General features: G+C 44.0%; 2 protein-coding genes across 2 annotated transcripts in view; one reads left to right on the top strand and one right to left on the bottom strand.

Annotated features, from left to right (window-relative positions):
- LOC309569064 (vomeronasal type-2 receptor 26-like) overlaps positions 1–20,547 on the top strand; it is a gene marked incomplete at both ends in the record, with an annotated part of 52,492 nt that extends 31,945 nt beyond the window's left edge. Inside the window, 2 exons of the mRNA XM_082274826.1 lie at positions 2,897–3,020; positions 19,640–20,547. Coding sequence (XP_082130952.1) covers positions 2,897–3,020; positions 19,640–20,547 — 1,032 coding nt within the window. The remainder of the gene's footprint in view (positions 1–2,896; positions 3,021–19,639) is intronic.
- Positions 20,548–22,119: 1,572 nt separating this feature from the next.
- Positions 22,120–22,804, bottom strand: LOC309544571 (large ribosomal subunit protein uL23m-like). Its single transcript, XM_082243476.1, has one exon. It carries the CDS (start codon positions 22,748–22,750, stop codon positions 22,289–22,291), a length of 462 nt encoding a protein of 153 aa, XP_082099602.1. The 5' UTR covers positions 22,751–22,804; the 3' UTR covers positions 22,120–22,288.
- Positions 22,805–23,252: the final 448 nt, after the last annotated feature.

The raw sequence follows: 23,252 nt of genomic DNA, 5'->3' as shown, positions 1-23,252 counted from the left end.
CGTTCGATCATCCTTACTCAGGAGGAGTAGCAAAATGTATTTTGGGGTGTAGTTGCAAGTATGCCTGTACAGTGTGTGAGAAATAACTTTGTAATATAACCATTTTGTGAAAAATATATATATATTTTTTTTAAATCTTAATTTTTCAAAGAATTGTGGGAAAAAATTAAAACTTCAAAAAACTCACCATGCCTCTTAATAAATACCTTGGAATGTCTACTTCCAAAAAAGGGGTCATTTGGGGGGTATTTGTACTGTCCTCACTTGACAGGGTCTCAAGAAATGAGATAGGCCATCAGTACATCAGGTGTGATCAATTTTCAATGATTGGTACCGTGGCTTGTAGACTCTATACCCTTCACAAAGACCATAAAATGTATACTTATTTGGGTTATTTTTACTAAAGATATGTAGCAGTATAAGTTTGTGCCAAAATTTATGAAGAAAAATGACTAAATTTACAAAATTTAAAACCAAAACGAAGAAAAATCTATTTTTTTACAAAATTTTCAGTATTTTTTCATTTATAGCGCAAAAAATAAAAAAAAACAATTATGATTAAATACCACCAAAAGAAAGCTCTGTTTGTGTGAAAAAAGGATGGAAATTTCATATGGGGACAGTGTTGCATGAGTGATTGTCATTCAAAATGTGAGAGCACTGAAAGCTGAAAATTAGGAAGGGGGTTTAAGTGCCCAGTGGGTAAGTGGTTAAAGAAAGAAAGAGACTTTATCTATTCTCATAATGCGAATGTGATATTTCAATTTTTCTTTTTTAATAAATCTGCAACAATGCCAACAATTCTGTGTTTTTCTGTCAGTATGGGGTGCTATGTGTACATTCATGAGGGAGAAGAATAAACTTAAATGATTTTAGCAAATGGCTGCAATATAACAAAGAGTGAAAAATTTAAGGGGGTCTGAATACTTTCCGTACCCACTGTATATATATATATATTCTCATTTCCTTACCTATGGCAATTTACAGCAATGGTATAGCTGTTCACAGCACTAAGTTACTAGATGGAATTAACAATGTGACTGATATTGCAAGACATCAAAGTTGGTATTTGGTATGCAATAGATAAATCCAAATTGGATAGAGATTAAAAATCTGCCATCATCAGTTAAAGATGAATCTTTAAAAAGAATTTAAAATAGACCTTATTATTATATGCTTGTAATCCATTTCCAGCCTTGCTCCATAATGCCATATATCTTGAATACCTCCATTGTGATCGCCATCCACGTGTCATCTCCTCTGCCGCCATTGCGGCGTTTGTCTCTATTTAAGGCCCCAACAGTATGCAAAGGGTATATCTCACTGTAACATATGCAGACAGGGCGGCAATCAACTTTTTTGTCCCCTAAATAGTTTTTTTATTGCAAGGCACAATACAACAGTATGCAAAGGGTGTATGTCACTGTAACATATGCAGACAGGGCCGCAATCAACTTTTTTGTCCCCTAAATAGTTTTTTATTGCAAGGCGCAATTCAACAGTATGCCATGGGTGTATCTCTCACTATAACATATGCGGACAGGGCCGCAATCACCTTTTTATGCCCCTAAATGTATTTTTTTATTGCATGGCGCAATACAACAGTATGCAATGGGTGTATCTCACTGTAACTTATGCGGACAGGGCCGCAATCAAATTTTTTTGTCCCCTAAATAGTTTTTTATTGCAAGGCACAATTCAACAGTATGCAATGGGTGTATCTCACTGTAACTTATGCGGACAGGGCCGCAATCAAATTTTTTTGTCCCCTAAATAGTTTTTTATTGCAAGGCACAATTCAACAGTATGCAATGGGTGTATCTCACTGTAACATAAGCGGACAGGGCCACAATTAACTTTTTTTGCCCCTAAATGTTTTATTTTATTGCAAGGTGCAATACAACAGTATGCAATGGGTGTATCTCACTGTAATGTATGAATGAAAAACTGAAAAATATTTTTTTTACCCTAAATACTGTAAAATAACTATTTTCCCCTCACATTGGTGCTTTTTGAAGAGCAGGTTAGAAAAGCAATCTCTGTCTGACATACAGTCTTTAAATTTAAATATGAAGGAAAAAAAGTTTTTAATTTTTTCAATGCAGATTAAGCACACACATATACACTGAGGTTGCATGAAATGTGCAGCACCGCACGCCTAACAGACTGATAAAATTTTTTTGTTTCTCCCTTCTCCTCCTCACTTGGCTCAGGTCAGGGCATAAAGATCGTTCTACTGCACCCCCATACAATACAATCAATGTAGATTGCTGTCTGATTAAAGCCGATTGTTCCTATCTATGCTTTCCCTACAAGCAATCTCTCCAGCCTGGCCCTACAGTAAACTCCTATCTCTCCCTCCTGGCAATAACATTGTGCACTGCACCCCACAAAATCAAATCAATGTAGATTGCTGTATGATAAAGCAGATTGTTCCTCCTATGCTTTCCCTACAAGCAATCTCTCCAGCCTCGCCCTATAGTAAAGTCCTATCTCTCCCTCAGCAGCAGTCAGGAACCTCTCCCTACAGTAGTATTAGCAGAGTGACGTGCGGCGCTGTGTGACTCCAGCTTATATAGAGTCTGGGTCACATGCTGCACTGGCCTATCACAGCCATGCCATTAGTAGACATGGCTGTAATGGCTTCTAGGGCACACTAGTTAAATGCTTGCTGATTGGCTGCCTTGCACCTGTTGAAAGAGCGCCATTAAAACTGCGCCAAAACATTAAAATAACATTACCGAACAACGGACAGTACCCTAACATACAGTGAAATGTCCGGGTTCTGGTCCGGGTACCGAATACCCAAAAGTCTGGTACGAACATAAACAATACAGTCCGGGTTCGCTCAACCCTACTCTTCTTGAATAGTTCATATGTTTCCATATTATCTTAGGTCCCAAGGGGTCGATGCTCCGAGGAATGTCTTCCAGGGTTCAGAATATCCATAAGAGAAGGATATCACCCATGTTGCTATAATTGTGCTCCATGTTCAGAAGGAGAAATATCAAACCATTCTGGTAAGCTTTATATTTCTTTAAATAGAAACTCTGATATTGAATTAGAAAATGAAAACTTTTAAAGTCCCATAAAGTGATTCTGTAACCACTTTACACTTTGCAGCCTGAACATCCTTCTACATTGTATGAAATTAATGATTACTGATGGCGCCTTTTTTTTTGGTAAAGATTACTGCACTTTTCTTCTCCCTCCACTAGGGATGGGCTTGATGTTTGAGTCAAATGTAAGTTCAACTCGAACATCAGCTGTTCGTGTGTTTGCTGAACACATGAACAAATGAGGCGCTTGGCGGGAAGTTCATAATGCACATAATGCACTGCGCTGGTGTAGTGAATAAATTGCTGATGATTGCCCATCACCATGACCTGTATGCTTTGGCCAATGACAGCACAGTGTCCTGTAAGAGCCATGATTGGCCAAAGGCAGGCTGCCTTTAGCCAATCATGGCTCAGGGGCTAAGTCCACGCCCTACACTATATAAGACTGCTGCTTACATGCAGCCGTGTATAGTGTATGATAATAGAGATTAGGCAGGTAGTTAGTGGATAGTGAGTTGAGATAGTTTAGTGCAGTCAGTATAGGGTACAGGTTATACCCTACTTTTATAATGTATAGATATGTTGTAGTCCTGGGCCCCCTCTCAGTACTCCCCAAGTTTTGTATCCCTGTCACTTATACTTTGTGAGCAGTGCCATGCCAAGCTGACCGAGATTTCCCCTAGATGCCAATGTTAAAGACAGGGAGCAATGTCATGTCATGTTATGTCAGAAGGGGGGGGGGGGGGTTGATGTAACTGGGTGTCTCCGCCCCTTTCCTATAAGACAGCTGTCATGGCTCAATCGGCTCATTAGCTGGAGGGTGTGTGAAGAGGCAGGAGTGACTTTTTTTTTCTATTTTTTGGGTGAGGCGGGTGATGTGATTGACAATGGCTTTACATCGGGGGACACTACTTGTTTATTTTTATTTTTTAATAAAGGACTTGTCAAAAACTGGCTTTTGTGTTTATTTTTTTTGTACACTTTTTTTGGTGAATGGGTAGGGGTACGATGTACCCAATATCCAATCACATAGGTGGGGGCCCGGGATCTTGGTGCCCCCTTTTTAAAGGGGGGTTCCAGATTCTGAAAAGCCCCCCGACCACAGACCCCAACAACTACATCCCAGGGTTGTCCAGAAGAGGCCCTTGTCCCCATAAACATGGGGACAAGGTGCTTTGGGGGGCTTCCCAAAGCACCCTCCCAATGTTGAGGGCAAGCAGTCTGGTATGGTTCAGGAGGGGGGGGAACTTGATTCTCCCCCCTATCCTGGCCAGCCAGGCTGCTTGCTAAGATAAGGGTCTGGTATATATTTGGGGGGGGGGCATGTTTTTTTTTCAATTTTGGCATGGGGTTCCCCATAAAATCTGTACCAGATCTGAAGGGCCTGGTGTGGACTGGGGGGGGGGGGACCCCACGCTGTTTTTTTTCTCCATTTTTTTTATCTGTATTCCCGGGAGCCGACAATACATTACAGCCGTGAGCAAGTTTAAATGACACTTTTTCCTTTGGAAATGTCAGTATTTCTGCAGCAGGCTACAAACATCGGACAAATGCCTCACTTTACAGGCACATTAAGGTGACCCCCAGGCACGATATTTAAAGGAATTTTTCATTTTTATTGTTTCACTTCAAGCATTAATAAAATCACTGCTCCTGTAAAAACAACTGTTTTAAAAAAACATTTTTGCATTGATACATGTCCCCCAGGGCAGTATCCGGGTCCCCATACACTTTTTATGGCAATAACTTATATCAAAATAGTGCAGCGCTAGGAACATTGAAATAAATCATACATAAAAAGGCTAAAAACTGTAGTATGGTTAATCACTCAACCAAACCCAAGTGTACATAGAAACATGAGTCCATTATATTAAAAAAGACAATCAACTTGCAAGGATGGTAGAGAGTCCAATGCAGAGTAGAAATCCCAAGGTGCGGAGAGCAGAGTTGGAAAGACACCCAAATGTGTAAATAAGGTGGCTGCTTACCGCAACTAGTGGGCCTCCAAATTAATGGATAAGCCACTTAGGCGTGAAGTGTTAGCCCTAATGGGATGGACTTTCTCCTCCACTTCAGTGGACCAGGATCAATTCCGTGTGTTCCTATACCCCGCTCAGTCACAAGGCAGATATGACTCCAATATGTATGGCAGTATGCAAGGAATGAAGGAAATCATAGCGTAATCCCGTAATACAATTAAATAGGTTTTATTAAAGTTCTACTTACATTATGGCAGACATGTATGTGCAGACAATATACAATAGCGGCGTCCCGCTAGGATAAAACACGAGCCGGCGTCTTGGGGGCGTGACAGGCGCGATGTCCGGAACCTCCCGACCGGTTTCGTCAGAGTGACGTCGTCAGGGGCGTGGTTACCGGACATCGCGGTCACGCCTGGTAAATACCCCATATGCTCATCACTTCCGGATAATCCTCCAATTAAAGAAGAAGAAGGGCGGAAGTGACGCATCCGCTGTTTGGCCGTTGAGGGCGGAAATGATTAATATGTGAAAACGATCTAGATGTTCACAAGGGACAGGGTTGGAACACTCTGTCCTCTTTCGTTCTAACATTAATATAATAGAATATTAAATGAGCCACTATGTTAATTATACAAACAGCGGCCCAAAAACAAAAACAAGCAGTATAGAAAAAACGGCAATATAGAGAGAATAGCCACCAATTGTGCATAGCGCCATCTTGTGGCCAAAAATTATATTGCGGCCAAAAAAAGATCCCTAATTGAGATAAAAAAGAGGAACGAAGGCCAAAAAGTGGATTGCAACACCTTTCCCTTTAACAGATGACCTCTTACTCATAGCCTTACATGTATCATAATACTCATAACAATAAAAAGTGAAAGAGGCCATTAATTAAAAATACATTTAACAGATAGTGATATATGGCTAAAAATACATATAAAACCAGAAAATATCAAAATAAAGCTTGAAAAATAGTGCAATTCCTAGAACTGCAAAAATTAAGATAAATGGGACTTGATGACATATCTATCCATTTCCCGCATCAACCTCATTAGCTGTTATTGATGAAACAGTTAATGTCCCATTCGACGTTAAGGCCAAAGGGGACATAGGATTTTAAAATGTAAATCCATCGTGTTTCAGCACGGGATAATTCCCTTTTGGCATTAGCTCCTCGCCAATTTGGAGCAAATTGATCAAATGCCACAAACAGCGTGTTGCGGGGGTCTTTATGTCGACAGGAGTCGAAATGTTTCGACACACTGTGGCCAGGAAAACCTTTGCGGATATTGGCCACATGTTCTCCCATGCGTATTTGCATGGTCCGCAGAGTTCGTCCAATGTACTGCTTCCCACATTTACATTGGAGTAGATAAACTACATTTTGTGTTGAACAAGTGATGAAGGAATTAATCGGGTATTCTCTCCCAGTGACCTGAGACCTAATTTTCTCTATCCTCCTACCCTTGAACACATTTAGAGCACAGATATTGCATCTCTTGCAGGGATAGAACCCTTTAAGTTCTGGGAAAAACCTGGGTTTCTGTGGTTTCTCGATAACATTATGGGCCACCTGGTGTCTTAGCGATGGGGCACCTCTAAAAATAACATTAGGCCGGTCTGGGAGGACTGGACCCAGTACTCTGTCATTTTTAATGACGGACCAATGTTTTTGCATAATTTTTTTGACCTCATAATGTTGGGTACTGAACGAGGTGACAAAACAGTTTTTAAACGGTTGATTGTCATTGGTTCTTGTGCGAGGGGCTAATAGATTCGACCTATCCATATCAGCCACCTCCCTGATGGTCTTATCTAAGGAGTCGGCATGATATCCCCTATCCAAAAACTTGCTTTTGAGCTGTGAGGCTTGTGAAAGGAAGCTGTCAAGGTGGGTACAATTACGCCGTAGCCTCATAAATTGTCCTTTGGGGACGGCTTGTAACCACGATTTATGGTGACAGCTATCCACTGGGATAAAGCTGTTTCGGTCGGTCTGTTTAAAGAAGGTGGAAGTAACCAACCTGTCCTCTTCCACAGACAAACTCAAGTCCAAGAAACTGATATTGGTAGTGCTACTGGTACAATCCAGTTTTATACCTCTGTCGTTCTCATTTAGTGTAGACATGAATAGATCAAGGGAACACTGATCACCATCCCATAGGAGGAGGATGTCGTCTATGTACCTCCTCCACAGCACCAGCTGGGGTGGTCGGTCCTTATAGACGACATCCTCCTCCCACCTGGCCATAAATAAATTGGCCAGGCTGGGGGCAAACACGACACAGTGTTTAAATGGCAAGTCGCTAGGGCAGCCACTAATGCCAATATGGGTGATAACATTCAGGGTGAACCCATGGACACTGTGACAGCCACCACCTCATTACCCAATGGCCAAGTTTCTTCTAGAGGGTTCAATAATAAGCCCATTAATGGCGGGAAGGGACATAATATCAAAAAATTCCCCCCAGGTGTTCCATCCAACAGAGGGTCTAATAATTATAACAACAATAATAGGAATAATAATAGGCCTTATTTTGCCAATCAGCAAAAACTTTTGCCTAATAACAGACGGGGGCCATCACAATATGATTATTATGATGCCCCCTATACACCAAGACCTGGAGGTAGTGTACCTACCTTTAATAGGTTCACTCCTCTGGATAATGGTGGATGGGATTCCCCTAATGATAACAGGGTCATCACCCGTCATCCTAGGAATGAACCGAGAGGGTGGAATGATAACAGGGATCGTTTTGGGTCAGAATACGAACAATTCGATTCACCACGTAATTTTCGTCCACCCCCACCATCTAATATGAACCAATACCAAGGGGATTTTCCCAGAGACTATCAAAACATCCAAAGGGATATCGAACAAAGAGAGGGACCAGAGGGGGGCGGAAGGCGAGGGCAAAAAAGAAGGCGACTATAAATGATGGGGGTATATTCAACCTTTCTAAAGCCTCTTTCACTAAAGAGGAACAATCCGTGCTAAACCGGGGATTGAAGTTTGCACCTCCAAAGACAATCAACAAGTTTGACACCTTCATTGATGTCCAAAAATATATTAGAAAGTTGAATATACAAAGATATATATTATCCAATCCCAGTAGAACCATTTCTAATAATACCAACAAGTATACACATACTTCCCTCGCCAACGCCTCTCTATTTAATCCATCTGGAAAAGTCTCCTCTTCTGTTCGGGTCTTCAAAGAACTGGTACTAGGTGACTTGGAAAAGATTAAGATAAGGAAGCCACCGACTAACAATTCCCTACAAATTGGGCTACAGACACTGTGTGAACACAAGGACATAGTCATTCGTCCGGCCGACAAAGGCGGCGGTATTGTCGTTCTGGACAAGGATGACTATGTCCTTGAGATGAACAACATTTTGAGCGATAGGGACACTTACCAGATTCTTAATAGGAATCCTACAGTAAAATACAAAAAAGAGCTTCAGATTCTAGTAAATCAAGCCTTTGATAAAGGCATTCTTAAAGAAAAGGAAAAATTGTTTCTTGTCCCTCTGGCTCCCCGTTTGCCAGTTATGTACTTTCTCCCTAAAGTACACAAAAATCCCATTAAACCCCCCGGTCGTCCCATCATTAGTGGGATAGACTCCTTATGCTCTCGCATTGGGAGGTATGTTGATGCCTTTCTCCAACCACTGGTATCACAAATGCCTTCCTATCTCAAGGACACGACACATGTCCTCAACATCATTAAGGACGTCACATGGAAGGAAGGTATGATCGTGGCCACGGCTGACGTCATGTCCCTGTACACGATCATCCCACATCAATTGGGATATGAGGCGGTACAATATTATCTGAATACCCTCAGTGGGTTAGATAAAGAGCAGATTGAGTTCATCTTGGAGATTTTGAGTTTTGCAATGACACACAATTTTTTTTGGTTTAATGACACCTATTTTTTACAGTGCCGCGGTGTGGCTATGGGGGCAAAATTTGCCCCCAGCCTGGCCAATTTATTTATGGCCAGGTGGGAGGAGGATGTCGTCTATAAGGACCGACCACCCCAGCTGGTGCTGTGGAGGAGGTACATAGACGACATCCTCCTCCTATGGGATGGTGATCAGTGTTCCCTTGATCTATTCATGTCTACACTAAATGAGAACGACAGAGGTATAAAACTGGATTGTACCAGTAGCACTACCAATATCAGTTTCTTGGACTTGAGTTTGTCTGTGGAAGAGGACAGGTTGGTTACTTCCACCTTCTTTAAACAGACCGACCGAAACAGCTTTATCCCAGTGGATAGCTGTCACCATAAATCGTGGTTACAAGCCGTCCCCAAAGGACAATTTATGAGGCTACGGCGTAATTGTACCCACCTTGACAGCTTCCTTTCACAAGCCTCACAGCTCAAAAGCAAGTTTTTGGATAGGGGATATCATGCCGACTCCTTAGATAAGACCATCAGGGAGGTGGCTGATATGGATAGGTCGAATCTATTAGCCCCTCGCACAAGAACCAATGACAATCAACCGTTTAAAAACTGTTTTGTCACCTCGTTCAGTACCCAACATTATGAGGTCAAAAAAATTATGCAAAAACATTGGTCCGTCATTAAAAATGACAGAGTACTGGGTCCAGTCCTCCCAGACCGGCCTAATGTTATTTTTAGAGGTGCCCCATCGCTAAGACACCAGGTGGCCCATAATGTTATCGAGAAACCACAGAAACCCAGGTTTTTCCCAGAACTTAAAGGGTTCTATCCCTGCAAGAGATGCAATATCTGTGCTCTAAATGTGTTCAAGGGTAGGAGGATAGAGAAAATTAGGTCTCAGGTCACTGGGAGAGAATACCCGATTAATTCCTTCATCACTTGTTCAACACAAAATGTAGTTTATCTACTCCAATGTAAATGTGGGAAGCAGTACATTGGACGAACTCTGCGGACCATGCAAATACGCATGGGAGAACATGTGGCCAATATCCGCAAAGGTTTTCCTGGCCACAGTGTGTCGAAACATTTCGACTCCTGTCGACATAAAGACCCCCGCAACACGCTGTTTGTGGCATTTGATCAATTTGCTCCAAATTGGCGAGGAGCTAATGCCAAAAGGGAATTATCCCGTGCTGAAACACGATGGATTTACATTTTAAAATCCTATGTCCCCTTTGGCCTTAACGTCGAATGGGACATTAACTGTTTCATCAATAACAGCTAATGAGGTTGATGCGGGAAATGGATAGATATGTCATCAAGTCCCATTTATCTTAATTTTTGCAGTTCTAGGAATTGCACTATTTTTCAAGCTTTATTTTGATATTTTCTGGTTTTATATGTATTTTTAGCCATATATCACTATCTGTTAAATGTATTTTTAATTAATGGCCTTTTTCACTTTTTATTGTTATGAGTATTATGATACATGTAAGGCTATGAGTAAGAGGTCATCTGTTAAAGGGAAAGGTGTTGCAATCCACTTTTTGGCCTTCGTTCCTCTTTTTTATCTCAATTAGGGATCTTTTTTTGGCCGCAATATAATTTTTGGCCACAAGATGGCGCTATGCACAATTGGTGGCTATTCTCTCTATATTGCCGTTTTTTCTATACTGCTTGTTTTTGTTTTTGGGCCGCTGTTTGTATAATTAACATAGTGGCTCATTTAATATTCTATTATATTAATGTTAGAACGAAAGAGGACAGAGTGTTCCAACCCTGTCCCTTGTGAACATCTAGATCGTTTTCACATATTAATCATTTCCGCCCTCAACGGCCAAACAGCGGATGCGTCACTTCCGCCCTTCTTCTTCTTTAATTGGAGGATTATCCGGAAGTGATGAGCATATGGGGTATTTACCAGGCGTGACCGCGATGTCCGGTAACCACGCCCCTGACGACGTCACTCTGACGAAACCGGTCGGGAGGTTCCGGACATCGCGCCTGTCACGCCCCCAAGACGCCGGCTCGTGTTTTATCCTAGCGGGACGCCGCTATTGTATATTGTCTGCACATACATGTCTGCCATAATGTAAGTAGAACTTTAATAAAACCTATTTAATTGTATTACGGGATTACGCTATGATTTCCTTCATTCCTTGCATACTGCCATACATATTGGAGTCATATCTGCCTTGTGACTGAGCGGGGTATAGGAACACACGGAATTGATCCTGGTCCACTGAAGTGGAGGAGAAAGTCCATCCCATTAGGGCTAACACTTCACGCCTAAGTGGCTTATCCATTAATTTGGAGGCCCACTAGTTGCGGTAAGCAGCCACCTTATTTACACATTTGGGTGTCTTTCCAACTCTGCTCTCCGCACCTTGGGATTTCTACTCTGCATTGGACTCTCTACCATCCTTGCAAGTTGATTGTCTTTTTTAATATAATGGACTCATGTTTCTATGTACACTTGGGTTTGGTTGAGTGATTAACCATACTACAGTTTTTAGCCTTTTTATGTATGATTTATTTCAATGTTCCTAGCGCTGCACTATTTTGATATATATTTGAGTGGGATTTCTATAAGTCCAGTGTTCTAGCTGCTAGCCTGTTCATGTCATTATATACGATCAGTTTGTCATCTCTATTTGTTATTTAGCGCAGGATTTCCCCCTTGATTTTATATGGCAATAACTTGCATATAAGCCTTTAAAATTCAGACTTTTGATTTTTCATCTTTGTGTCCCATAGACTTTAACAGAGTTCGCAGAGTGACACTAATACAGTGATCAGTGCTAAAAATAAGCACTGTCACTGTACTAATGACACTGGCAGGGAAGGGGTTAAAAATCTAGGATGGGGGGGCGTGGCTTGGCACCGGACTCGAATGGCCGCTTGTTAGCTCGGCTCCGTGCACTGGGGATCTATAACTTGCTTTTATGGGTGCCTACAGCCTTCCTATCATGCTGAGATCGGGTCGCAGTGCTTCAGCCAGCCGGGTGATGCCTGACCAAGAAACCCAACTCACGGGAAACATCCCTGCCATCTTCCGGACCCAGAAGAATGGCGGGCGTGCGGCCTCCCCGGCTCCCGCGCCCAGCTCTCCCAAGGCGCTCTCCTCCACTTCCACTGGGTCCCAAGCCCTGCCGACTGCAGCGGTACCTCTCCCGAGCCTAACGGATCTCCAAAATGTTGCAGCCGATATCAAGTCAACCCTGGGATCCGCCATCTCAGAACTTGCGGCGGAACTTCGCTCTGTGACTGCCAGACTAGATGCCACAGAGAAGGCCTCAACCACCCACGCGGCCGCCATTAAACAACTCCAGAGGGGCTCGGACTTGTATGCATCCCACCTCATAGAAATCAACCGCCACCTGGAGGATCTAGATAACCGGGGTATGCGGCATAATATCCGGCTACGGGGCCTCCCCGAATCTGTGGAACCCCCCGACCTGACCACCACATTAACCACAATTTTCAATGATCTTCTTGAGAGGCCGGCCGAGACCCCGATCGATTTTGAAAGGGCGCATCGGGCCCTTCGCCCGCGGGCGGGCGACTCTGACCCTCCTCGTGATGTTATCTGCTGCCTGGTGAGCTACCCCCTTAAGGAAGCCATTCTCCGGAAAGCAAGAAACCGAGATCGAATACAGCATGAGGGGTCGGAGCTAAAGTTCTTTCAAGACCTCTCGCCCATTACTCTGCAAAACCGCAGAGCCCTGCGACCCTTATTGGAAGCACTTCGTACAAGAGGTATCACCTACAGATGGCGCTTCCCTTTCTGCCTCTTTGCCACCTTCCGAGGCAGATCCGCTTCTTTGAAAGTTCCAGATGACATACCTGCTTTTTGTGATGCCTTTGAGATTCCAGTGATGGACTTGCCAGACTGGTATGGCGAGTTCTATGCCCCAGACCCCTGGATTTCGGTTACTGCGTCTGCCACCCCTAAAGCACAGAGGAGCCGACAACGCAGACGTCGCCATTCTCAACACGATGCGACCCCTATGCGCTCCAAAGAGGACCGCCGATCGAGTCCTCTCCGCTCTCCAGCCCGTCATCGGGAGAAGCTGAACCTCTGACTCCTCCGCAAGATCGCTGATGCCTGTCTGCTGTTTTGGTAAAGGTACTCCTGCCCTCTCCCCCCCTCCTGCTCCTGCCTGTGTGACTCCCGTTTGCCCCCTTATCCCGGTCCTCTCCATTGCGGACTTACCCGACTAAATCCTGCAGTCACTATTGGCCCTTCTGCTTTGGAGCTTAATCCCAGCCGGCAGCTCGCACCTGATGGAACTGACTGTTTCCCAAGATCCGATCTTCATGTACATCTCCCCCCTCCATGTTTCGCCAGCCCCTTCCATGTCCCATGTCTTCCCGTCAGTTTCAGCCCCTCTGCAGATCCGGAACTATGGGACTGAACAATCCTATCCCGCAACCTACGGTGATTTTCAACCATGTCCCCCGGATATCGTACGTCATCCACTACTTGCAACGAAAGGTTTTTTCTCTGCACTCATCTTTCAGTTGTTTATTGTCTCACCTAACTGCCGATTTCGTATTTGATCTTGTTCAGAGTATATGGTAGGATGACTGATACCTGACTGTATTGTGGGGGGAAGGTGAACCAATCAACCCCGCTCGATTTTTACCCTGACAGGAGCACTCTTGAGTGTCATAGGGTAACTGTGAAGCTATGTAATACACCCTTGACACATGTAGGATAAGGAATGACAGTAGATCCGGGACTCCCTGCCGTTAACTCCCTCACGTCCCTCCCCAGCCTGCTCTTGTACCTACACATAACCACCGTGCCTCTCCCCCAACCCCCCTCCCGTCCATCCCCTCCTCTCTTTCCATGATCATCCCCCCCCTAACCATTCCTGCTCCTCCTGCCCGACTGATATAGCCTCCTGTGTCGACCTCACCCTCCCCCTAGGTACCCACACCCCTCCCTCCTTTTCTACCCCTGTCTAACCATATATGGGTTCCCATGGATGTACCCCCCCAGACTGCTATCCCAGGACTGCCCTTACTTTCCCCTTCAGATCACCATTTCCCCTGTACTGTATGGGAGGAGAGGGGAGGACTGGACTGGACTAGATTGGGCTGGTTATACCTTGTGTTAATTTAATACTTGCTTGTTTAATATGCAGACATGCCACGATATTGACTTTACTGTTTGCCGTTTTATGATACAATCTCATCGTTCTGGTTACTCCTGCCTACTTTCCTATGTTATGTCGTACCACACTTAATTTGATTACAATTGCAATACATGCTACTGTTCACCCGGACTGATCTTGATATTAATATTATTATTTATCGCTCCTTTCATTATAACACTATTTCAATATGTTTAGTGACCCTCTTAGCCATCTACTATGAGACACCTATTACCATTTATCATACTTGCTCTGCTGATCCCCAGTGCAGAGCTGCCCTGTGCCTGATTTGGGACCGTTCCCAGACTATAGTTCCTCACCTCAATGACAGTTTTCAACTGTTGTTGACCCGTGACACTTTGTGTCTTTCCCCCCTACACCTCCTCTAGCGGTAGTTTGATTCAAATTGCTGATTGAGGTCGACTAGGGGACTTTTACCTGCCCTCCTCATCCTTGTGTTTTTTCCCTGGCCCCCCTTTCCCCTCCCTTCTCTTTCTACCTGCTTCTCCCTTTTCTGATTTTTTTTCCTTTTTCTACCCTTTTTCCTCTTGTTCCCCTATTTATTTTTGTTCCCTCATCTCTCACCCCTTCCACTTTTTCCCGTTCCCTTTTATTCTTCTCCCCCTTCCCTCCCATTCTCCCCTTTTTCCATTTCCCTTCTCCTAATCCCTGAATCAGTTCTTTTCCTGAGTGGACGCCATCATGCCTGATCCGGAAGTAATCAACACGCAGCGCACTATCAAGATTCTCTCATCCAATGCTCAAGGTCTAAACATTCCCGAAAAGCGCTCACAATTTTTAGCGGAAGCCCTAAGATTACGGGCCCGAATTCTACTTGTGCAGGAAACTCATTTCAGAACAGGTGATCCGCTTTCCTTTTCTAATAAACATTTTCACGCCACGTCTGAAGGCTCCAAGTCACGTGGAGTCTCTATTCTGCTCTCCAAACAAGTTGACTTACAGCCTTTAGATGTTAGAGCGGATCCTGAGGGCAGGTTCCTTTTTGTTAAGGGCCGCCTCAACACCCGTCCAGTAACCGTGGCCAATATCTACGCACCAAATAATAAACAAGTTCCTTTTTTTTGAACAGTATGCCAAGAACTCGCGGACTTTACTGCGGGTCTCTTAATACTTGGAGGTGATTTTAACGTTCCTCTTAATCCCCTCCTAGACTCTTCGACTAATGCCTCCGTGTTACCATTCCGAGCACTACGTCAAATCCGCCTTCAGCTCCGGTCTTTACATCTCCATGACTCCTGGAGAACACTTTTCCCTAATGATAGGGATTATACCTTCTTTTCCGCCCCCCACTCGAAATTCTCGAGGATTGATTAAATTTTTCTCTCTCAGCCAGACCTGCAATTTCTTTCTGATGCCTCCATTAAGCCGAGGGTCCTTTCGGACCATAGTCCTATAACTATGACTCTTCGATTCCCTGAACGCATTACGAGGACTAAAACGTGGAGATTGAACCCCTCTCTTCTTAAAGATGGAGTAGTTCTTTCCAGTTTGACCTCTAAACTTAAAGAATACTTTGAACTCAATGATACTCCCGATACCGGATCCCTGGTTCAATGGGAGGCTCATAAGTGTGTGATTAGAGGCGAGTTTCTAGCTATAGCTGCATCCCTGAAAAAAACACACCAACGCGAACTGCAGGATCTCTACTCCCGACTAACCACCCTTGAGACGTTATACAAACGATCCCTCGCTCAATCTGCTGCGCCAGAGCTCCTTGAGATCCGCACATGCCTGAAGGACCTACTAGGTCTTCAGGCACATCGGAGGCTGGTATTAAGCCGAAAAGTGTTTTATGAACGCGGAAATAAGAGTGGTCGCCTCTTGGCCCGGGCCACCCGTCCCAAGACTGGCCTTTCCTCGATCCACACGATCAGAGATTCCTCTGGCTCCCTCCATTCCTCTAATGTGGATATCGCTCGCCAATTCGAGGAATTCTATAAGGACCTATACAATCTCTCCTCAACCCCAGACAGCCCCTCTCAGACTGCCTCAAGGAAATCCCAACTCGAGAATTTTTTCTCTTCCCATGGTATGTCTCCCCTCTCTGCTCAAGATGCCGAGGCTCTTGAATCTCCCATCACCACAGAGGAGCTCTCTAGGGCTCTCCGCGAGATGAAACCGGGTAAGGCGCCTGGACCAGACGGGCTCCCTCTCCTTTACTATCGGGCTTTTGCAGACATACTTAAGCCTCACTTTGTTAGAGCTTTCGGTAGTTTGGCGGAATCCCAACACCATTCCACATCACTACTAGAGGCATATATCACAGTCATCCCGAAGGAAGGAAAGGACGATATGCTTGTTTCTAGTTACCGTCCCATCTCTCTTTTAAACGTGGACGCCAAACTCTATGCAAAAATTCTAGCGAACCGTCTTGTCCCGCTCCTTCCTTCCCTGGTCTCTTTAGACCAAGTTGGTTTCATCCCGGGGAGGGAGGCGCGGGACAACACTACTAGGGCATTGAATATCCACCATTGGCTTACTTCCCGCAACTTCCCCAGGTTTTTTCTTTCCCTAGACGCAGAGAAGGCGTTCGACAGAGTGGCCTGGGACTATCTTTTATCCATGCTGGCATCTATAGGATTGCAAGAGAGAATGATACTGAGCATACGTGCATTGTATACCAATCAGATAGCCCGAGTGCGGATCAACGGCCACCTGTCGGACGCCTTCCACCTTTCCAATGGTACGCGTCAGGGTTGTCCCCTGTCCCCCATCCTCTTTGTACTCTCCCTGGAACCCTTCTTAAATATGCTCCGCTCAAACCCAAATGTCCGCGGGATCCCAGTAGGCGATACCACCCACAAAGTGGCCACCTTCGCGGATGATATGTTGCTTTTCCTCTCCCAACCACACGTCTCCATACCCAACCTACTACAAGACCTGACACTTTTCCGCTCCCTTTCGAACCTAAAAATAAACTATTCTAAGTCCATGGCCCTAAACGTCACCCTCCCTGCTCCAGATATGGAAAGATGCAAGGCCAACTTTCCTTTTCTTTGGGCGCCAGTGTCCATTCCTTACCTAGGTATTCATATACCTCATCGCCTTGAATCCCTCTTTGACACGAATTACAGGCCCTTGCTCTCAGCTATATGCCGCGATTTGCGGACCTGGAAGAATCTACACATTTCATGGTTTGGCAGAGCTGCTCTGCTCAAGATGTCCATCCTCCCTAGGCTCCTATATCTTTTTCAGGCAGCTCCCATTCATCTTCCGTCGTCATTCTTCTCGACTCTCCGGGCTAGCAGTTCTCAATTTCTATGGGATGGGAAACCTCCCAGGATCAAATTTTCCAGTCTATCGGCCCCGAAGCACAAAGGGGGTTTGGGCATCCCCGAACTACAAAATTATCATAAGGCCTGCATCCTGACCAGACTTCTCGACTGGAATCTCCACTCCTCTTGTAAAGCGGTTGTTACTCTTGAGAACACCTTCTCGGAGATCCTGCTTCACCTCTTAGCTTGGATGCCCCTTTCCTCGGTCTCTCCGTCCCTTAAACGCCATCCTCTAATTGGCCCACCACTTTTGGCCCACGATAGGTGGAGGAAGAAACTCCAGATCAACCCGCAAGCTGGACCCCTGACTTCTTTGAGGATGAATCCCGCTTTTCCACCTGGCAACTCACTGAACTTTCTACGACACGGCTGGCCCCATCAAGAAATATTAGCCCATCAATTCTTTAAAGATGGGAATCTCCTATCCTGGGAGGAGGTTAACCGGTCCGTGGCCCCTTACACTCTCCCACTTTGGTCCTACTTCCAGATACGTCATTTTCTCTCCACGTCAGCCGCCTCGGGGGAATGGTCAAGACCCCCGACCCCCCTAGAAGCTATTTGTAACCGAGCCAGACCCCAACGTCACCTGATTTCTGAACTTTATGGTCACCTACTCGATGCCCCTTCGGTGTCCCTGGCCCCCTTTGCACAAGCTTGGTCCAGTGACCTCCAAATTTCTCTTTCTGAGAAGGACTGGGAAACCATATGCCGTTCTGTCCATCGTGCCTCTGTCAATGTTACAACCCAAGAGAATGGGTATAAAATCCTAACACGATGGTATAGAACACCGGACAGAATTCACAAATTCCAACCAGAAGTTCCTGACACCTGCTGGAGATGCCAGAGTGAACCCGGCACCATGCTTCATATCTGGTGGAATTGTGCCACCATTCTGCCCTTTTGGGAGATGATCCACAGATTAATACGTGAGGTCACGTCCTGTGATCTTCTCCTAACTCCTGGTCATTTCCTTCTTAACCATACCCCAGATACACACAAAGCTCGCAAGCCAATTCTCGCCCGTCATATGCTGAACGCTGCCAAGCTGTGCCTACCTTGTCACTGGAAATCGACCTCCATTCCATCGTCTAGGGAGTGGTTTCTTAGACTCAATGGAATTGAGGAAATGGAGGAACTAATTAGCATTTCTAATGACCAAATCCACAACTTCTCAGCCCAATGGATAGATTGGATCCGGTTCAAACACACTTCTACATACAAAACCATTATGGGGACCGGGAGCCCACCACCGTGAACTCAAGTAATATACCGAGGCTTGAGGCCACTTCCGTGTCCTACTCTGGTCTTTACACCCATTGTAATGCTGATCGCTGATCGCTGCTGATCATGTATAGCCCTGCTCTCCTTTCTTCCTATCCTTCCCTACCCCGCTACTTTTTTTTTTTTTTTCCCCTTTATTCCCCTTTATTCCCCTTCCTCTTTCCCCCCTATTTCCACTTCTTTATCCTTTCTGTGTTCTCTTTTTTTTTTCTTACTCTCCCTTTTTTCACGTTATGCTACTATGTGATCACTATATCACCCCTCTGTACACATTTCATGTAACTGTTCTCATGTACTGTGTATATTTTGTATGTTTTCTAATTAAAATCTTAATAAAAATTTATTATGGAAAAAAAAAAAAATCTAGGATGATCAAAGGGTTAACTATGTGCCTAGCCAGTGTTTATGTGTACTGCTTTCTCTAGGTGCAGAGACTACTTTTATTCCCTGCTTTGCAGGAACACAGAATCCATCCCTTCCCCCCTGTGAGAACTGAGGTATGCCTTGTTTACCTAGGCATATATCAGTTCTCCATGTTACTAAAAATTGGCGGGTTCCGGAGAACATCAAGTCCCTAGGACCCGCATATCAGCTTCTACTAGCACCCCCTGCAGGTGGAAATGCAGAATTACTTATATCTTAGATTGTAAGCTCTAACGAGCAGGGTCCTCTGATTCCTACTGTATTAAAGTGTATTGTATTTGTGCTGTCTACTCTCAAGTTGTAAAGCGCTGCATAAACTGTCTGCACAATATAAAACCTATATAATAATAATAATATATGTGATTCGGTGCACAGCTGCCACCCTGTAGCAGTAAAAGTGCTATAGGGCGGTCAGCAAGTGGTTAAGGAAATAACTGAAAAAAATATTCAATATCATCAAATAGTTACATTCTCGGTGTACCGTGCCTAATGTTATTTTCACTTATTTTTACTCTACAGACAGTAAAATCTGCAAGAAGTGTCCTGAAAATGAATGGCCTAACAAAGCTAAAAATATTTGTATTGACAAGGTCAATGAGTATTTATCATACGAGGAGGATATTCTAGTTTTATTTTTTTCTGTATCTTCAGTCATATTTGCTACAACATCTCTCTTTATATTTGGACTATTCTTTTGGTTTCGGAGCACTCCCATAGTCAGAGCCAATAACCGGAACCTCAGCTTCATTCTGCTCCTCTCCCTCATACTGAGTTTCCTGTCTGTATTCCTCTTCCTTGGCCGTCCTGTGGATATTACCTGTATGCTGCAACAAGTCTCCTTTGGAGTTCCCTTCACCATCTCAGCTTCTTCTATCCTAGCCAAAACCATCATGGTCTTCATTGCTTTCAAAGCCACCAGACCTGGAAGCTCTTGTAGAAAATGGGTGGGAGTCAAACTTCCCAATACAGTCATGTTATTCTGCTCATCCATTCAGGTTATGAATTGTATTCTCTGGTTGTCCATCTCTCCATCATTTCAGGAGTATGACATGGACTCCTATCCTGGGAAGATCATCATTCAGTGTAATGAAGGGTCAGTTATCGGGTTCTACTCTATGTTGGGTTATATGGGGTTTCTGGCAGCTGTGAGTTTTGATCTGGCTTTCATGGTGAGGACATTACCGGACAGTTTTAATGAGGCCAAGTACATCACCTTCAGCATGCTGGTGTTCTGCAGTGTCTGGATTGCCATGATCCCGGCCTATCTGAGCACCAGAGGGAAATACATGGTGGCTGTGGAGATATTCGCCATATTGACCTCCAGTGCTGGAATATTATTGTGTATGTTTTCTCCAAAACTCTACATTTTACTTTTAAAACCTGAGCTGAACACAAGAGGAACAATGTTGGGGAAACGAATGCTGTAAATGTAATTCATTGATTCAATGTATAATGCTGTAGACCAGATTAAACACATTCAGTAATATTGTTAAATCATCATCATTATGATTTTTGTGTATATCAACTGCCTTCTGTCTGCCTATTGTACATAAGTGAATGGAAGGCGGATGTTATAGGATGGGATGCTATTTTGGAGCTTAATTGTTTTCTTGCTCTTACATGACCCCCTAGCATGCACAAGCAAAGTAGTGTGACTGCGCTGTTCATTGGACGATGCCGATCACACAACTTGCTGTGACCAATAAAAATATCACACCATGTAACCAACACCTGCACTTAGCAGCTTGCTCCCACTTTGCTCTCACACACTGATTGGAGTGTGATAAGAAAGAAAGCTTCAAGATCACCAGGCAGTATAAATTCAATGCAGAATCCGACCCGCCAAGCCTTGTCATGTGGCCTTCGCAGCCAGTTTTGCAGCAGGAACTGAACTCCATTCCACCACCTCTGGATCTCACCCTCCTCTCCCACTCCCCACTGTAATTTGTAAATACAGAAGCCTTCTATGTTTACAAGGTACAAATTGGCTCTCAGCGGCTCCTGGAACTAACAGATCTCTGCACGCTCTCAAGACAGGGCACAGCAGGGACAGATCTCCAGAATTTTAGAGAGAGAACAATCTCTTTGCATGGTGATGTAGAACCACCTACACATGGAGGTACTAGAGTCGGACCAGATAGGAGAGAGAGATGTGAGGAAGCTTTGAGGGGGGTGGGGTTGCACACTGCATAATGCACTCCTGGACTCTGCATTCTGTACATGGTGTATCCCAGACACAACTGACCCTTTGAGGGCAATCATACTTCTGATGCGATCCACAATGAAATTGAGTTTGACTTCTCTACAGTATATGTAGGCAGTTGTTTTCCTTTAACATTTTCTGTTCCAGCATGACTGTGCCCCTGAACACAAATACAGCTCCATAAAGACACAGATTATTAAGTTTGGTGTGGAGAAACTCAAATGTCATGAACACAGTCCTGACCTCAGCCTGATTGTGAGTGAAGTCTTCCCATCCAACATCAGTACCTAACCTCACTAAGGTTCTTTTGGTTGAATGGGCAGAAATTCCCACAGATACATTCCAAATCTTGTGAACAGAGTTCCCAGAAAAGTGGAGGCAATTATAGGCACAAAGGTGGGGGGAACTCCATATTAATGACCATCATTTTGAAATTTTGGGATGCTAAAACAGCCCATATAGGTGTGATGTTTAGGTGAGTACACATATATGGCCATATAGCATATCTATTTTCCTCACCTTCCCATGAAGAATGGACCCAGAAGTGATGTGCTCTGATCCTGTTGGGGCTCTCTATTAAGGTTCGGACCACCAGGGTATACCTCGTCAGAGCTCAGGGAATACACTTTGACAGAAACAAACTGAGAGTCAAAACATGTTCAGTTTATTAAAGGTCAAGCATGAGTATTTATACAGTATAGAACAAAATAACTCATTTTCTTTTTTACAAAGAAAAAAAAAACATGGTTTATTTATAGGAGAATTCACTTCAAAGCTCATTTTCAGCTCTAAAAATTCTTTGAAAAAATAAATATTACAGTCTTTGAAAGAAGCTGATTGAGGATCTTCCTTGTAGGTTCTCCAAAGGAAATAAAGAGCGTGATACTTTGACCTTCAGACCTAGAAATCCCATTCTGTGCAGAAGAGAGAGAATCCAATACTGAAGTGGCTACAAAAGGAATGTATTACAACCCAAACCAGTCATTAAGTCCTCCTCTGCGTGGATCCTTACGCTGGCGCTGTTTCTCATTCTCCATGAATTCTAATTGGATTTCGTCAAATGAACCTGACTCATCAGTGTCTTTCTTCTCTAGAAAAAGATCTGGGAACTGGAAGGTCTGTCCTTGGCTCAGCTGAACATAGGCCACCTTGTAATCTGGCCGCTTCACTCGTTGATTCAGATGATTTCTTTTTCGGTTGCTGCCAAACTGGATGCAAGTACGCACACATGACACTGGTACATTGTATATACTCTGCAGATAGTTTTGGACATCAAACTTTGTCATTTCAATAGGAATACGGAATTGCACGGTGTCTGAGGGCTGCTCTTTGCCAGGTCTGACCAGGGTCATGAAGAAGTTTGTTCGGAACACGCGTAGCTGTAGATTTCCAAGCTGGTGAAGGGGATATATTACTCTACTGGCCATCTTCTCCCTGTGACCCCGCTCTCCTCCACCGTTCACATCACTCTCCTCCACTTCCTGATAAACCGGCGCCTACATCCTAAATAACTCATTTTCAGCAGGAAATACATATAAGGACATATGACTTCATCACAGATATTCCTTATGTGAAATATATAACCTTGAGTGTCTTCTAACAAACTACCGATAAACGTGCAATGGGAAAATAGTTGATACGAAGTAGCGCTTGGGATTATAAGCATATTATTCATCTAACTAAAACATTCTGCAATTAAAACATTTACCAAAAACTGATTTCAACATTTAAAAGATATATTCTATTAACTCTTAAAGGACAAGATATAGCTGCATATCCCTTTAATCCCCTCTTAGATTACAATGTGATCTCCTTATTCATGGGATCTGATAAACCTTGTTTCTGTTGACCTCATCCAATAAAAGTTCTGGTGAACCTTCATCATAATAATATGCCTCATCCCCCTGTGTCATTCTTTTGCAGATACAT

Source organism: Pelophylax lessonae, assembly GCF_965119305.1.
Source record: "Pelophylax lessonae genome assembly, chromosome: 1".
In the NCBI taxonomy this organism is placed as follows: Eukaryota; Metazoa; Chordata; class Amphibia; order Anura; family Ranidae; genus Pelophylax; species Pelophylax lessonae.
This window is presented reverse-complemented; position numbering and strand designations above follow the sequence as displayed.

Coding starts and splice junctions, on each gene's coding strand:
- LOC309544571 (XM_082243476.1), bottom strand. CDS start 22,750: ATGGCCAGTAGAGTAATATATCCCCTTCACCAGCTTGGAAATCTACAG.